The 18,732-nt window shown below is 33.4% G+C and overlaps 1 protein-coding gene and 4 non-coding genes across 5 annotated transcripts in view; all 5 read left to right on the forward strand.

The window, feature by feature from the left end:
- Window positions 1-13,209, forward strand: part of LOC133322392 (uncharacterized protein DDB_G0271670-like) — a 36,077-nt gene extending 22,868 nt beyond the window's left edge. Inside the window, exons 4-5 of the mRNA XM_061531391.1 lie at window positions 11,746-12,246; window positions 13,010-13,209. Coding sequence (XP_061387375.1) covers window positions 11,746-12,246; window positions 13,010-13,209 — 701 coding nt within the window. The remainder of the gene's footprint in view (window positions 1-11,745; window positions 12,247-13,009) is intronic.
- On the forward strand, window positions 840-966 carry LOC133322401 (U5 spliceosomal RNA). Its single transcript, XR_009754054.1, has one exon. It is a non-coding gene; the product is annotated as a U5 spliceosomal RNA (small nuclear RNA).
- On the forward strand, window positions 2,695-2,821 carry LOC133322399 (U5 spliceosomal RNA). The gene has a single exon (XR_009754052.1). It is a non-coding gene; the product is annotated as a U5 spliceosomal RNA (small nuclear RNA).
- On the forward strand, window positions 4,600-4,727 carry LOC133322400 (U5 spliceosomal RNA). The gene has a single exon (XR_009754053.1). It is a non-coding gene; the product is annotated as a U5 spliceosomal RNA (small nuclear RNA).
- On the forward strand, window positions 11,473-11,598 carry LOC133322398 (U5 spliceosomal RNA). Its single transcript, XR_009754051.1, has one exon. It is a non-coding gene; the product is annotated as a U5 spliceosomal RNA (small nuclear RNA).
- Window positions 13,210-18,732: the final 5,523 nt, after the last annotated feature.

The raw sequence follows: 18,732 nt of genomic DNA on the forward strand, positions 1-18,732 counted from the left end.
TTTGGTACCATTAAATGAAATTTTGGTATCACTCTAAGTTTTAACGTTGTCAAGAACACACGGAATCGGGTACAACCTAAAATAAAAGTTGAAAAACAGTTAACCAAAAACGCATCGAAAATGAAGTTTGTAACCGTAATATTAGTGTTTGTGGGTGTTGTTGCAATGAGCAGTCAAGGTGAATATTTGGAAATAAAAAAATGAAAATCCTGTGATTGATTATTTTTATAATCAGATTAATAAGGATAAACCGCAATATATATAACTGGATCGAACTAAAAAGCATATAACTACTAAAAGCATATAAAACTAAAATACAATACTACAAATCGAATAGCACTCGTGTATGAGATATGCCAAACAAATATACACTCTTTTTGATCGGCTTGTAATAAAAAACTACAAAAACCTGTTAATAAATCCGTTTACAATTCCACCAAGATGTTAAATTCTTATCTAATCGTGAGGATATATTATTATCCTGTACCAACCAATTTTAATATAATGTTTTAAGGACTTCAAATACCAAAATAAACAACAAATAAAATAATTTCGAAAATATGTTCCTAATCAAAAGACCTCAAAAACGATAAAACATTCTTTTAGATGATGGAAAACACCACCACTGACACATTTCACTCCAATACTCCAAAGATACTAAATCACCTTTAAGAAATTATTGTATGCTTATGCGTAAAAAATATCAACCCTAATGCAAAAATGTATCCCGATCGCCACTGTAAGCATTTAAATGCAGCTTTAATTTGTCATATATGACAATAATTCTCATTAACTTTGTACACAATTCCTTTAAGTACAGATTAAAATATTTGTTCAAACCACTCTGGCTTCTCTTCAGTTTGTCGAATAAATCTTTCGCCTTTTACTAAAAATTTCCGTGGAGAGGAGCACTCTAATGAGTCTAAATTAGTTTTTTGACAGAGCCTGAAAATTTAATATTTTGGGCTCATAAAAGTATCCATTGAAGGGTCGTACATAATTAATTGTGCTCCGTACAAAAATACTCAACTTCTCACCTTTATAGGATTTGTTAGACGTCCGTATTACCCAAATACTTTATTTACATCTGTGCCAATAGCAAACTGCGAAAATGGAAGAAAATATATTTTAATTGGTCGAAAAATGTTTACAAATTTTTCAATGACTGAAATTCTATTTTCAAAATACAAAATAATCAAAATACGCATTGTCAATGTTGTATTTGGGTAACATTCATTGACAACGTTACCTAAAATCCGACGGGGCGTACAAAAATATTCAACTTCCCCACTATGGCAAAATGTTGTGTACGGCCGTATTACCCAAATACGTCGAATCCATATCTTCAAGCAAATAATACAAACCGCAACACAAAATTGAAAATGTATTAAATTAACCCAATATTTTTAGTTTCCATTCGAAATTTCAAATTTTCTGAATGTTTTGCTTTTATTTTCAACATTTGTTTGTCTTGGAGTACTGTTGAAGGACTCCCTCCTTATGAAAATCGTTTAAAACTTATTAATCTTCCAACACTAGAACGAAGACGTTTAATGCTGAGATCTATATTTTTAATAAAACTTTTACACGGTCAAATTGACTCGAAATTTTTAATCGGTGAAGTCAAGTTTAATGTACCTTCACGTCTTACTCGTAATTATATACCGCTTTATCTTCCTTTAGTGAGATCTAATTATGAGTTATGTCATCCCTTTAGATCACTATGTGAAATATATAACAACCTGTATAATCGCATCTCTTTATCTGATCCAATACATGTAATTAAAAATTCTATTCTAAATTTAGAACTGTAGAGTGCAAGCAGTTGCCAGATGTTTATGTTTTGTGTTTGTCTTTATTGTTGTGTTTAATTAATTAACTTTAAACTGTTTAACCGGCTGATGTTTACTGTAGCCGGTGTTTCACAATATTACTAGCCCTCCATAATCCGGATTATGGGGTGTAAGTTCTCCCTACGTTATGGGGAGGAGACCCCCTTGGTCGGCAGGGGCGGGTAAGAGTGGCGTGGGAACGATCGAAAAAAAATGAAAAATACGTTCTGTCAAAGTTGAAATTGTTCAACTTGAAATTTTGTACGTTCGACGTATTTCGGTAACATTCATATAAATACATGTGTTCTACAACTATCGGTCGATTTTTGTTCGTACCACTTTAAAAACGGAACTAGTTCCTTAATAAAATTCCGAATCTTAGATAGATCCTTTGAATCTCTTTCTTTCGTCGTTTTGATTCGTTGATGGATGAAAAAGTAAACAAATTATATTTTGTAGAAATTCAGGACGATAAGCTCAAAATATATATTTTTTATATTTATCTATTTTATTTTCATAAGTTTAGTATTTACACAATAATAAATTGACGAGCATATGTTTTTAACAATTGGTCTGTTCCAGTACTTTTGATGTATGTAAAAATGGCACCAGTTCCCATGCATGCACAGCACTATTTTATGAATACAATAAAAAAAATGATTGTTCATTGAGAAAAGGGGGATGATTCTCCAAATTTTACTAGTAAGACAACTCTCAACCCTCTTTAAGTGATTAATTAATTATAAAGTCGTAACAATGTCAAGTCATATAACTTGGTAAATTCTATTCCCGTTCATATGCAATAATTCTCATTCACTTCGTACACAATTATGATAAATTCTTGTGAAAGATCTTAACGTCATTACTCTGGCTTCTCTTCAGTTTGTCGAATAAATCTTTCGCCTTTTACTAAAGATTTCCGTGGAGAGGAGCACTCTAATGAGTCTAAACTAGTTTTTTGACAGAGCCTGAAAATTTAATATTTTGGGCTCATAAATTATGCATTTAAGAATTTCTGTGTATACATATAAGGGTCACCTGTTTAGGGTTTGATAGACGTCCGTATTACCCAAATACGCAAAGACCTTATTTGTATATGCGAAAATTGAAAATGGATGAAAACATTTTTTTTAATTGATCGAAAAATTTTTACTTTTATAGAAACACAATTTTTTCAATGACTGAAATTCTATTTTCAAAAAACAAAAAATTCAAAATACCCATTGTCAATGTTGAAAATTTTCAACTGTAAATTTCAAAACGCAATGCGTATTTGGGTAACATTCATTGAAATACATGTATTTAACTTTTGAGGTGAATAAATTCGTAGCTTAAATATTCAAATGATACTGAAATCATGTTATTATGTTTATAAAATACAACTCTGGCCTATCTTGCACAAAATATTTTAAAAACCCACATAAAAGGCAAAAAATAAACTTTTTTATTTTTACCGTAACGGGTGTGATAAAGGAGGACTCCTTTGGTACAAAAATATTTTCAAAAAGTTACGAGTTTGCACTAAACAATACATATATATGTGTACTTTCATGTGGCCAAAAGTCGAATGTCATTAATGGAGAAAATATATCTAAAAATATTGTCAGTTTGTCACTACATGTAGTGGAGCCAACAATTTCATGATAACCCATGGAAATGCATTCTTGCCAGACAAAAGCTGTTCGTTAATTTTATTAACTCTTTATGGATATTTAAAAAACAATAAAACAACATTTATATTAGAACTTTTTACCGGGTTTACCTAATTTATGAGGATTTATTAGACATGTATACAATGACAATTTAAACCCACTGGGTTAACGAAATCCGGTACAATGTAAACGTACTATAATAAAAGGCAATAAATTGTTCGGAAGTGTCTAGCATTGTGAACTTTGAAAAAATCCTAATTGTTTTGACGTTATTTCCTTCCATTTTATCCCTCATATCATACAGCTTCTCAAATAAAAACAGAAAATAAAGGAACAACACCCCTCACTTAAATTTTAATATTCTTATTTTATTTTTTATTACCAAAATTTTACATCTTTCACCTTCAAAAACAACTTCGAAAATTAAATTTTTCTTCAATAGAATTGAAAAACAAAAGGCATCAAGAAATGAATAATGGTACAACACCAACTGCAAAACCAAATAACGAAACTATATTAACAATCGGGTCCAATACAAAGCCATCCAATTCAGACGCAAGTACGATGACAACATGTTATTATATTTTGTTTTGTTCTTCATTTCTAGTATGGATTTTGTTTCACAATACAATAGTTATATCTGAATCGGACCCTAGTTATATGCTATTGACCGCCGTTATTTCATTTTTTCCCATTGACTTACTAGTATACATTCGGATGGCTACTAAATTGTAATGGCCTGCGGACTGCTGGGTCTCTTCACTCCTTGCCGAGTTCCTATATTTCAGGAAACTGAAAGAAGTATACGATTGATGTGTAAGACATCGAAATTAACATAAACAACAGATTCTATTCTTAACTTTTATATATTCAACAAATAATGTTTCCACGCGAAAAAAACAACCCCAGACACCGTTTACAACAACCTAAGATCCTAACTTACTCCTTAAAAATTATTGTTTTCTTATGCATAAGAAATTTCAACCCTAATTCAAAAATGTATCCAGATTCTCGCTTCAAATGTTTAAAACTATTTTATTTTATCATATGTAATAAAAATTCTCATTCACTCTGTACAACATTTCATTAAGTACAGATTAACGTGTATCTTCAAGTAACTCTGGCTTCTCTTCAGTTTGTCGAATAAATCTTTCGCCTTTTACTAAAGATTTCCGTGGAGAGGGGCACTCTAATGAGTCTAAACTAGTTTTTTTGACAGAGCCTAAATTTAATATTTTGGGCTCATAAAAATATTCATTAAAGTTAAACGAACATAAATAATTTTCTTCCTACTTAATGTTAACAATCTCCAATAAACATGTCATTATTATAAGGTGGTTTGAGATCAGTTCAATCTTTATGAAATTCTTAAATACTTTATAGATTTAATTTATTTTCTGCCATGATTGTACAGACAACTGATTTTTTACTTTTGGCCTTTGAAACCACGAAAATATCGATTAAGGATTTTGACCAAACCATTTTAAGGCGATCGTCCGATTTCGGAAACGATAACGTTCTCATTGGATATTTTTTTTTTTTTTGCTTTTGCTTTTTAAAACAGCTATTTTATTTCAATAATTCATTTGATACAAAGGATACTTAATAGCTAAAGTATAATTATTTAGAAGAATTCTCAAAATTGTATGAATTTGTTGAGACTACGACTATTTTTACAATGTGTGCTGTATTTTTAGCATTCATTCAGATTTAGTTATGTGAATATAATTCATATTTATTTTTTGTTTATATTGCCAGAAAAAGTTAATGAAAAACTGGCCAATCTTTAAATTAATATTCCTTAAAACTAATATTATAATCTTACATACTATACTTATATACTAACTATTTACAAAATATACAAAAGAAAGGGAGGAATTGTGGTGATGGGGGGGGGGGGGGGGTAATTGTTAGAGGTTATTGAACCGTGTTATATACCGGGTTGGTCCTCCATTCATATCTTTGGTACCTCCTGTGGTACAACATAAGGCGGCTATCACCATATAAAAGACCCTCGTCGCTTAGCTTTAATAAAGCTGCAGGAGGCAAGTGCCTCCTAGCGAGAAGGTCTATTATGTCCCCGTTTATTTGGAGCAGGGACGTACGCAGGGGGGGGGGCCCGGGCCCCCCCGAAATGAATTTTTTTCACAGTAAATTTATGTTTGCAACAGCGAATTTTTCATTTTGGGTTTGCCTTTAAAACAAACACTGACACACTTTTCTGGGTTGAGCCTAAAACCCCATTTGTGAAAATAATCAGAGTGTCCAGGTAGTTATTAAATTTTCGCTCGATGGTGTTCGCTCTTTTTCCCCTAAGAGCCAACACTATGTCATCAGCGTATAAAAGTAGCAGTCCTCCTTCAGGTGGCCCAGGAATATCGCTGATGAAAAGGTTGAACAACACAGGCCCCAGCAGAGAGCCTTGCGGGACCCCTGCTTAGACCTGTCTTTGTTCAGAGACCTTCTCCCCAACTTTTATCCTGTAGACTCTACCTTCCAGAAAACTGGCTACCATTTTACACTGCTGAGCGTTGAACCCGAATGACTGCATTTTATATAAAATGCCTTTATGCCAAACGGAATCAAAGGCCTTGGAGAAGTCGAGGCTGACTGCAATTGAGCCTTGAAATCTTTTGAAACCATCGACCACATATGTTGAGAACACAGACAGGGCATGTGTCGTAGAGTGGCGAGGTTTGAAGCCAAATTGACATTCACGCAGAATGTTGTTTTCATTAATAAAGGCATTTATTTTTCTATGAATTAGGCTCTCTAATATTTTCCCAAATGGGGAGAGTAGATAAATTGGCCGATAGTTGCTGCCTATTTTTGGATCTGAATTGGGCTTAAGAATTGGTACAACCAGAGCCTCTTTCCACGCTGATGGAAAATACCCAATATTGAGGCAATGATTGTACAAGATCGTCAAAAAAGGGGTAATTGTTTTATTAGCCTTTTTTACTGTTACATCCGGAATCTTATCAGCACCACTAGACTTGCGGGAGGGCCTATTGGCAATCGCTTTTGACCAGTGTTCGCAAAAAAACGGTACACTATCGTAGTGTACCGTACCAGGAACACAAACACTAAAAAAATGTTAGCGGAGCACTAAAAATCGTAGTGTACCGCGGTCGGAGCACTAAAAATCATAGTGTACCGCGGTCGGAACACTAAAAAATCGTATAGATTTAATAAATATAAAACTTTTTAATTTTTTTTATATATTTGATTAAAAATTAGTAATATTTTATTAGCATCAACCGTTTAACATAATAAATATTTTATAACTAAAAAAGGTCGTCTAGTGAAAATTCAATCAGAGGCCAACTCGCAACTGAAAATTCCATAATCCATTGTGCTGATCGGAAAAATGTATTGCATAAGACTACCTGTGCAAAAATCATAAAAAGGAAGAATATTCCAATAATGGATATGTATATGAAATTCGTTGTTGATATGGTACCTGTGTGTGGTTTTGTAATATTTATCCCAAAATCATAAAAATATGTTTTCCATATCCGCGTAATTTGTACACTTCTTTTAATGAATAAACAGGTAATTATTATGTTGATTGTGTGACAATCACCAAATTTTGAATATTTTTGCTAAAATTTCCTAAAAGTATGAATCATAGATGGATGCAGGTATAATTGTTTTAGGAAATAATGTTTTCGTACTAACATTTTACAAGGAGATCTCCCAATATTATGGGAAAAATCATGTTCGTTGTGTAAATCAATGAACATTTTATCCAAAGCTGAATAATTTTGTCACAAAAACTGGCCAAAATACCTATTTCTGATGGACATTTTCACTTTTGTAATTGCAAATAAAGTTATATTCAGTTTTATTTTTTTACTATTTTATCTCATTTTACCTACAAAAAAAAAAAAAAAAAACAGACGTGTATGGTACACTACCAGTACAGTTCAAGTAAGTGGAACGCTACGATTTTTATTGTTCCGACCAGTGGAACACTAAGATTTTTAGTGTTCCGACCAGCGGAACACAATGATTTTTAATGTACCGCAGTCGGTACACTACAATTTTTAGTGTACCACTGCCGGTACACTACGATTTTTTAGTGTACCGCAGAAGGTACGCTAAGATTTTCGTTGTGCTCCGGAACAGTAACGCTAAAAATATTTTTAGTGTTTGTGTACCGGTACAGTACGTTATTTTAGTGTACCTATCCACCTTGGTACGGTACAGAACACTATGGAACGGTACCATAATGTTTATTTTCGAACGCTGCATTTGACACCGTATTTTCAGATACAAATCCATTTTGAGCCCAAATGGATTCGTTGTTAATTACTGAGCCGTCCGCTGAAAAGACGCCGGAAAACTCAACCAAGGGGTTCCGATCAGCAACTCCCTCCACAGCCTCTGAAACAAGTCTGTGAAAGGAATTGCTATCCGGACCTTCCTCGATATGATGAGATATCCGCATCTGATCAGCGAAAAGCTCAGCTTTTTATTGGTCATCTGTAATAGATGTCCCATTATTATTACGAATGTCATTAATCGGACTCCGATGTGACTGTCCCGCAGCTCTTTTGACCCTCCCGTAGGTCCTGGAGCTCACTTCAATGCTCTCCAGGTATGATTTATACCTATCTCTTTCAAAGTTGGAGACTAATTGGCTGATAATTGCTGTCAGATTCCGGATGTCAGCTTTTAGAATTGCATATCTGTCCGGATCAAGTGTTCTTCCCAATGTTAGTTTCATTCTTTTTCGTTCTTGAATGAAACGAATAATATTGCGGGGCAAATCACCTAATAGTGGGCTACGACATTTAATTTTTGGGACTGAAACTTCAATAGCGTTTTGGAAGGTAGAGGTAAGACCTTCAATGCAAGCATCTATTTCAGCTATGTCTACGTTTCTATTAGTTGGTAGCAAATAATTACCAATATTATTCTCTATTTCCCTCTAAAATCTGCGAATATTAATCCTATCATAATTGAGATAGGATTGTGCCTCAATGGATTGAATGTTGCCAACACACACTCTCATTTTAACAGCCCTATGGTCGGACTCAAAGTAGTGTGTTGGCAACAAACCATCGTTTTCGAGCGTAATACCAGGTGATACTAAGAAATAATCAATGAAAGATCCATCTGTCCTGTTAGGTCTAGTTGGCTCTAACGTGGACATAAGGATAATGTCGGACAGTTTAATAGATAGTTATATATATATATCCCTCTCTGATTTGTGGCAATACCCCCTCAATCCGGATGCTTAGCATTCAGGTCACAACCAATGATAATTTCATTTTTTGTACCTAAATGTTTGATTTCATCCAGATGGGTGGGGTTAAATTGCTCCTGAGGTCGAAGGTACATGGAAACGAAAACAATATTAGAACCATTAGGTCTAAAAATCCTGGCGCAGCAGGATTCAATATTTCCTGTTTTTATATTAATGCATTCTGATTTAATGGTATCTTTTATAAGGATAGCAGTACCCCCTCCAAGCCTGCCACCTTCTCTACACTGCATATAAAGCGTGTATCCTTCAATGTAAAATCTATGCCTGTTATTAAGTTTGTGCTCAGCTGAGAGCAAAACATCAGACTGGTGTTCCTTAATAAAAAGTTTTTTTTTTAAAAAAAGTTTTCCACAAAGAAATTACAGAATTTACATTGATGAATACACACTTCATATTTGGTTGGCTTTAAAACAGACATTTCAGGCCCTTCTGCTACACGAATTTTGTGGTACTGCGTATGGAATTCATCCAGATTTTTCAGGAGTTCTGCTAAGTTTTTACCAAAATAAGATTTGCAGTCTATTCCAATTATGTCAGCAGTTTTAGGTGGCATATTTTGGTTTGTTATTGGGGTTTGTGTAGAACCCATATTTATCGGCAATGAAGAGCGAGCAACAGAGGCGTACGATATGCCCGTACGAATTTCTGCAATTCGTTCAGATTTTGCTTTTCTGATTGCCTCCTTTTCTTGGCGAATATCTGCCCTTTTTTGGAGGATAGCCTTAATCCTAGGACAGTCCCTAGAGTTGGCTGTGTGACCTTCGGCGTTACAATTTGCGCATTTCAATGTGAATTTTTTAGCCTCTTCTTCGGGTAAATCTTGTAATGCTTCTTTGTTTGGAATTAAACATTTACCTGGACCATGGTCCTGTGAGCACTTGACACATTGGTATGACATACCGCAGTTGTGCGACACATGGCCTGGTCGTTGGCAATTAAAACATAATGTAATGTCTCGACCTTTGTCTTTGACGAAATTGACATTATTATGTATAATTTTCTTTAAATTATATAATTTGCGCATGTCTGTGGATCTACCTAATTTAAAGATCCATTTGTCCTCAGCTATACTATAGCAGTTGATTAATTCAACATTAAAGTCCAATTTGGACATGAATTGAACTATACTGTCTTTAGAATATAAATGCGATAGCCCTTTAGCCACCACAGATACAGGCACCAAAGTTTTTGGGGTGTGGGTGTGGAATTTGTAACCCCTTTCTTTGAGCTAATTTTTGACTTTTATAAAATTATCCAAACCTATGATCCTAAGCGACATAAGATTTGTTTTTATTATTTTAATAGAACAATTTTCCCTACCAATATTTTTATCCAAAATTGTGGACATTTCAATAAATTTATTTTTATTGCATACCTCAGATGTAACACTATCAGAGGTAGCATCAGCATCAAAGTTCTCAGACATTGTTGTTGCCTGATTTGTTTTTGGTGAGTTGCGAACCGATGTTCGTTTTGATGGGTTTGGTTTCACGAACGAACCCGACGGTGGTGGTTGTTTTTGTTCCTCACTGATAGAGTGTTTATTGTCGCTACTAGCGTAGTCGATAATGACTTTTGTTTTTATGTTTGCATTACCTTGCGAGTAAAACTCGTTAGAAGGTAAGCCACAATCACTATTAAATGTTTTTGTCTCTTCATCTATGTTATTCATAGATTTATTCACTTAGCTTTTTTCACTTGAATTTTTTTAATCACACAAACACTTTTAACACTGTTCACAGAATCTTCTCCTTGGATATGATTTCTATTTCTGAAGTAGAGAAAAACTACCCCTGATCAGCGTGACCGCTGACATTTTTTGAAAAGTATCACAGAAAATATAATTTTTGAAAAAAGTGGCACAAATCTTTTGAAAAAGTGGCACACTATTTTGCTACATAATAACATGGAATCTGATGAAATTATATATGGACTGTACTTACAAATTTATAAATCGGACAAAAGCTAGGCCTTTTGTTCAAATATTTCAATATTTGAGACGATTTTAACCATATCTTTTATTCTCATCCCAAGCCTGTATCCCATGAAAAGTCATTGTAGGTTCTATTCGATACCCAATGGAAAATTTCGCCTCAATTGGGAATGAAGTCGGATCTTGGGCGCACCATCTTGTGTACCGAAGCTATATCTATATATTAACTGATTCTCAACAATTTGGATAGGCTAAACAAATGAGACGTGTTAAATTGCATCCTATTCGGATAATTACCTTCATTTGGGTTACTAAAATACTTTCCGTATGTCATCAAATGCACAATAACAATTCCCAGTACCACAGAATGTAAAAATTCTAATAGACAATTTAAATAAAACCAATTGAAAAACGGACCACATGAATATTTCCTTTGTAAATATCTTCGTGTACGACAAAAAACAAAGTGGCAAAATGTAAGAAGAAGTTGTACAAAATTTCAAAAAGTGGCACATTTGGTATCAAAATAAATAAGTGGCGCAAGAGTGACAAGGCCGGAAAACGTATCAAAATGGCTACTTTAGTGGCACGACGGTCACGCTGCCCCTGATACATTTTACGGCATCATTAATCAAGCGCCAATTCATTACCAAAAGTCAACCCTTATTCAACTACTTCTCCTGATGTTCTATTTAAACTATTTACATCAGATATACGATAAAAATTCTCATTCACTCTGTACAAAACTCCTATAAGTACAGATCAAAATATCTTTTCAAATCACTCTGGCTTCTCTTCAGTTTGTCGAATAAATCTTTCGCCTTTTACTAAAGATTTCCGTGGAGAGGAGCACTCTAATGAGTCTAACAGAGATTTTTTGAGCAGAGCCAAATATAATGTTTGGCTCATAAATAATCAATTTTAATGAAATAAAAACAATTAATGCTACTTTTAATGAGACAAACCAGGAATATTTTTTTTGAAAGAAGTGATGCGGAAATAAACGATAAACAAGAATACTATTGATTCTCCAATTTGTATCATTTTTTTTAGTTTCTGCTGCCAATTTCATGTGTTACGAATGTGATGGTGACAACTGCGGTAATGCGCCATTGGTGAATTGTGAAACTCAAACTACGCCGACAACTGTTTCTACTCCAACAACTACGGAAACTTCTTCTTCTTCGTCGACATCTACCACAGTTTCCTCATCATCTTCAACAGCGTCGTCCTCATCGTCTTCAACCGAATCATCTTCGAGTGTATCACCGTCGTCGTCCTCCTCAACCGAATCGTCTTCAACATCAACGACTGTATCACCACCGTCATCATCTTCAACAGAATCGTCCTCATCATCTTCAACCGAATCATCCTCGAGTGTATCACCGTCGTCGTCCTCCTCAACTGAATCGTCCTCGTCATCAACAACTGTATCACCGTCGTCATCATCTTCAACAGAATCGTCCTCGACATCTTCGCCAGCGTCTTCGTCGTCCTCAACAGTAGCTGCACGTTCGGATGTTTCCTATGCATGCTACACAATCCTCTATAAAGGTAAGTTTCCAAAAATTGTGGACAATAATAGACGAGGGAGTGTATATCAAATTTGTCATTACGTTTCACAGTGGGATAAAATGCAGATCTAGCATGCAGAGAATAAAAGTCGTTGTTCTATTGTATGTTTATCCATTATTTCGAATGGTTATAGAATGATAACATTACATAATTTATGAATATATCAAACTCCACCATAAAGAGTGGTAGCAATTTTCCGATGGCAGGTATTTTCCGATGGCTTAATGCTTGAGAAACACACTTGTCGTTGTATGACAATAACCCCAAGATGTGTAGAGAGTTTGATAATCAAGAGTTGTTGTAGGTTCGTATTAAATAATAGGGAGAAACCCCCAACAAAAAACTAAGGAAACTGATGAGGATCTGTTGCTAGATCCGAAACAATACCCTTCCCTGCTTTACCCCCCGGTGAATAATGCCATACTCCCCACTAACCCCCACCCCCGCACTAATAAAAAGTTTTTTTTTATAAAAACAACACACTAAGATTACGCCCGATTATCCCCACCTGACCATACACAAATTGCCGAATATTGGGGAGGCAATACCAAACATACGCAATGACAAACAAACTCCAAATCTATTTGTAACGACATTTGTTTCACTATTCGGATCCTAATGTAGCGAAAATAATAAAAAGCAAAACGAAAATGTAGCGTAGCTCTCATATAAAATCGATTATTTATTTCAATTTATTATGAGCCAGGATATGAATCCTTAATGCATGTCTTATTTTTTTCAGATGCCGACAAAACGAACACCAAGAAAGGATGTGTTGCAAAGACACCATCCGAAAGCGCATGTGCCGTTGCTGAAGCTAGTGTCACTGGTACTGTTGAAAAGTGCGAAATTTGTTTGAATTCCGAATGCAATTCAAGTGCCACAATTAAATTGTCAATCATGGCTGTGTTAGTCGTGTCATTGATGCGTCCATTTATGTAAAAGTGTGTGTGTGTGTGGAAGTACATAACTATGTAGAAAGATTCTCCATTGTGCCAATAAAATATTATATGTAATAACTAAAAATTATATTGTTTAAATCTGTAATCCAAATTATTATAATTATAAAAAAAAAATTAAAAAAAATTTTTCTATGGAAAGGCAATACTAATCATAAATATGTATTTAAACTAATGACAATATTGTATATACATTGATATGACAAACATTTATTATTTTATTAATTTACCTTTTATGTATTGCGTATATATTAAAAAATAATCTGTACCTTTTGTTCAACTCAAAAGTTAAATACACGTATTTCAATGGATGTTACCCAAATACGCACTACCAAGCTTTATTCATAAGGTTAACAGAGAGACGAATTCGAAGTCTTTATTGACTGTCAAATTTATTTTTTGAAGAATAAATAAACAAAAAATTTATTCGAACCAAAATATATGTATGTGCACATTACTGTCATTAAGTTTTCTTGAAAGATATTTTGAGTTTTTTCCTGTTCTGGTTGGTATTTCGCGATTAAAATTTTGACAGCAAGAAAAGACTAAGGCATGAATTCGCCTGCCTGTTAACCTTATGAATAAACCTTGCGCACTATGTACAAAAATTTAAAGTTGAACATTTTCAACATTGACAGGACTCATTTTTGATTTTTTGTTTTTTTTTAATAAAATTATTTTCATTGCAAAACAAAAATGGTTTCTATAGTACTAAATATTTTTCGATAAATTAAAAAATGTTTTTTACCATATTCACCTTTTTAAATTTGCGCACATGTAGATACGAGTAAAGTCCTTGCGTATTTGGGTAATACAGACGCTACTAAACCCTATAAAGGCGAGAAAGTGGGTATTTTAATACACAGCGCATTGAATTAAGTTCCAGCTCATTTCAAATGAAGACTTGTGTTTTTAAAAAACAATATATTTTTATGTCATCAGTATTTAGATTTAGGCTTAGACATACAAGCTAATGAAGAACAGTGTGTATCTCATTTCTGAGATACATTTTTACTCGACGTAGGGCAGAAAAACCTCCTTCAGCTGATGTTGTGGTTACCGATATCGTTTTTAAGATTTGTAACAATATTTGGAAATCGATTTTCGTCACACAATACAATCGCATCGAATGGGGAGCTTTCGCTTTTCACATAATGATCCACAGATTCTCTTCAGTATCTACTTCATGCTTACAATTTTTTTATAAAATTATGAACATTTTATAATTGGGGACACAGCATTTGATAATGTTTTAACTATTCTTTAAAATTCCACAAATCGGCTTGTCAAATATATAATTAGTTCGTCCAAATATGGGAAAAATAATGTAGTTCTACAAAAAGATTCGGAGTTCGATCTCATTACATTTGACCTGTGCTTTTGCGTACCAACCATTCTTGGCACTGAAACTTCGGCAATAATTTTTATCTCCATGAATATTTTGTGGATCTCCTCGTCACTATTTTGTGGTATAGCATTTAACTTATCAACTACTAAATGTGTGTGATTACATGATTTGACAATCTCCAGATTAATAGTAAAAAGGAACTATGAAGGGAGATGTTACTGCTATACCTAATAAAAAAATCGAATTTTACAAATCTGTGAGGAAAATGTACTGCATCACAACAACGTCAATAGAGAAGTATAAATTCATATGTTAATATTAATTTTGAAAATATCTAATATGTGTATATGTGTGGATATGCGATACAGGGAAACCGATCGAAGCCTTTTATTTGAAACTAACTGACCCGGCAAATAATAATTTTAGCAACGGTAATAATCGATATTGGAAGATAAAAAATCGTATACAAAATTAGAAGCTTTAATCTAATAATTCTTATCTAAAAAAATCATTTAGTATTGAGGGCACAACTTATTGTGAATATTACTTAAAATATTTGTTGCATATGTTTTTTCAGACTCTCGATTTGTTTCATATTTCCTTTCTGACCACATACGTTTCATGAACATTAAAATTGGTGCACGTTCTTGAGTTATATACGGGGTTTCACAACCGTTCATTAAAAAACAACGGAGTATGAATGTGATTCAAAACAATGGAAAATATATTTGAGGCACATATAAGTAAGTCATCATATATATGCTTCAAGAATTTAAAAAATGTTTAATAATACATTACAGATATCTGTAGCTAAAAAATCAACATAGCTAAAAATTTCAACATTGACAAATAGAATTCCAGTCATTGAAAAAAATGTTCCTCTTTAAATTTTCGTCGTTTTCAATTGACACACATGTAAATGAGGTCCTTGCATATTTGGGTAATACGAACAAACCCTACAAAGGTGAGAAGTTGGATATTTTACTACGCAACGCACTGAAGTTAGGTACGGGCCTTATTTAGGTAATTGGTAACATAATTAAACTCTATGTTATATGGAATATTTTTGATAGTCGTTTTGTTTCCTATTTAGAATGCGTTAAAGTTTCGGCCAATGTCCCAGATATCGTATGAGACCGAAATCGGCTCGCCATTATTGGTCCATATTTGAACATTGTCCGATTATATGTATTTTAAAGGTAGAAACAAAATGCCCTTTAAATTGCCTTTAATTCCGCATTTCACATAGGGTAAGAAACTCCCATGTTTATTATTGGTATGGGAAATTGTCGGTATTGCTTCACCCTGGATAACATGTATTTCCGAACATAACAAATCTATATTCTATGTAAGACATGAGTATACAATGATTACAAATACCGTTATTTTTTTCGGTTTTATATTAATAAATTAATTTCTATTACTTTATAAGTTCATTTTCAATTAAATATTTTTTTCAAAGCAATGACATTCCAATGAAAAGAACATATTTTGAGAATTTCCCACAATTGATAATTGTTTAAAGAGGTCATATTTTGGGCGAAAATTGGCAAACTATACAATCTTCGTCCAAAATATGTCCTAAAAGAACTTCGAAGTGATGACATCAAAAAAGTTCGATATAAAATGTGTGGAAATGCAAATATCCTTCAAAATATATTTTGCAATATTTTCGCGGATTTTTCTTAAAATTTTCCTTTATTAAAACACACCCACTTCAATTGCAGCCAACTGAAAGAAATTTTGATACAAATCGATCCTGCCGTTCCTTAAAAATATTTTTTTGAAAGATTTTCGCGGATTTTTCTCAAAATGTTTTTCCAAAAAACTTCCCCACTACAATCACAGACAACTGACTGAAATGTCGAGTCAAATCGGTCCAGCCGTTCTCAATTGATGAGTTACTATCAGGGTGCGCAAAAATTCGCTCGCGAATGATTCAAAATACATTCTTTTGGTTTTATGCTCATTTTACGAATGAATTTATGGCGATAAACGAGCATTCGCCAAAGAGCACACAACAACGATCGTTCGTTTCGTTTGGTGGATGAAATTCTTTCTGACATTATCTCACGAATGAAAACAAAACTTTCCCGAATTCTCGCGAATGCTCAAAACAGCAACAACAATAACAACAAACGTTCGTGAACTCAATAGTTGTTGGACATGTGTTTTGTTATTCCACACACTTTCTGCTACACACACATTCATTCGTTGTGTGTGTTTACTTTTTATGAGATTTTTGTTTGATGTTGTTTTTAATAGTGCTCCCGAGCATTCGAGAACCTTTGTTTTTCGATGTTTTCAAAACTATGTTCTTCAACAATAAATGCTCGCGAACGAACGAATCGACGACGCTTGCAGCGAAATTTTATCGTTCGTGAACGCGAACATTCGCGAGAGATTGCAAATTCATTGTAACTTTATCATTCGCGATAAATTGAAAACATTAGAATTCTCGCCGTGAGCATTCGTGAAAAAGAGCGTTTTTTAATAATTCTTCGCACCCTGGTTACTATACATTTTTTTACACCATTTATATATATAAATGTCCTTTTTCCCCACTTATTAGTTGAGTCTCAAATGCGAATGCAGAGTGTGAGGTCCATTTATTAAAATACAGATTTTCTTTATGTCGGTCCACCTTAACACATATACATTGAGATTTTATAGAAGTTCCTATTTTCCTCGTAAGGTGTAATATATAAAAAAAAATTTAACGTATCGATTTTTGAATTATCGATTTTTGAATTATGCCTGTCTTGCACCAAATGAGTTATATTTTCCTAAACATAGGGGTACTGAGAGTAATTACAATGGAATCTCCAATCCCACTGGAGCTATATTATACTATAGCGACTTCCGATGTAATATATAATAAACGGAATAGTAAACGGGATATACCACACTTGTCGATTGGATTGAACACTTGCCGAAGTATTATATAAAAGTTAAACCATAAGGTGGAGCGTAAAAAACCATTTTTAAATTTAGCATTATTTTTGACATTTTCATTTATTTTTTTAGCATTATTTTAATGCTGAATTAGCTCCGACTTTATTTTTAATCTTGTCACACAGAATGTGATTTTTTTCATTCGCGATCGCCATCATCATTGACATTTTTTAAGTACGGTACATGATTAATACGTAATGGATGGAAAGTACCATATCAAGTGTGATGCTGTATGTCACCATTTGCTTTTTCGTACAAAGTCGAATTTCACACAATTACATGTCAAGCTGCGAATTATTAAAATATTTAAAAAAATGTCTTAATTTGGTATGTTACTTGTAAAGATTATAAGTGGAAATAAAATAAAAGTATAACTATAAGTAAAGAATTAATACGAAAGTATTCGATATTTTTATCATAAAATGTATCTATACATATGGGTAAGTGTAAAAATAGTATTAAAGCAAGCGTTATTTTAGGTTGGTCGCAGAAAGTTGGTAACGTTTGTCAATTGAACCGCTCTTAATCTAAATATACGAATGTGGTTTTGCGGATTTGCGCGTTGTTTTCAATTATAACCATTTTTGTATGTTAAACCATTTACCGAAATACTGATTAATTTGGATCTGAAATAACTGGAGTAGACGTAAATCTTATATCCCGCCTCTAAAGATATTTTAATTTCATTATCATGTCAGTTTCCATTAGATTTAAACCTAGTATAATAAGGTACTACTTCTTTCGACGCAGATAATGAAGAAGATCCTGCTGAAGCTAAGCATAAATTGTATAAGGCCGACAGGTTACATCACGCTCGTAAGAGCACCCGAATGAATTACATCTTAGATATATTTACTAGGCCTTGGATACATCAGACCCTTCATCAGACGAACTACAAACGTATATAAATATTCTTAATGACTTAGATTTAGCAAATGAAACGGACTTCGTTTAAATAATAAAGTTCCATTATTCTTCCTGAAGGTTAAGAAAACTATTCTGGTTGAAGTGAAATATTTTTTCAATTTTAAGACTTTTGGCCACATAAATTGTCTGTTTGACCTATAGTGTCTTGACCAGAAATCACAACTACCAGCTAAATATCGTGACAGATCACTGGCAAATAAAACTACAACTTCCAATTTTATAAGCCCCCGTGTTAATGTATATTCGATTCTTTATTTTTGTTGTATTATCGTAATA

This window comes from Musca vetustissima, unplaced genomic scaffold, assembly GCF_032173495.1.
Source record: "Musca vetustissima isolate MV318-11 ecotype Yass unplaced genomic scaffold, APGP_CSIRO_Mvet_v1 utg2150, whole genome shotgun sequence".
NCBI classification, from domain to species: domain Eukaryota; kingdom Metazoa; phylum Arthropoda; class Insecta; order Diptera; family Muscidae; genus Musca; species Musca vetustissima.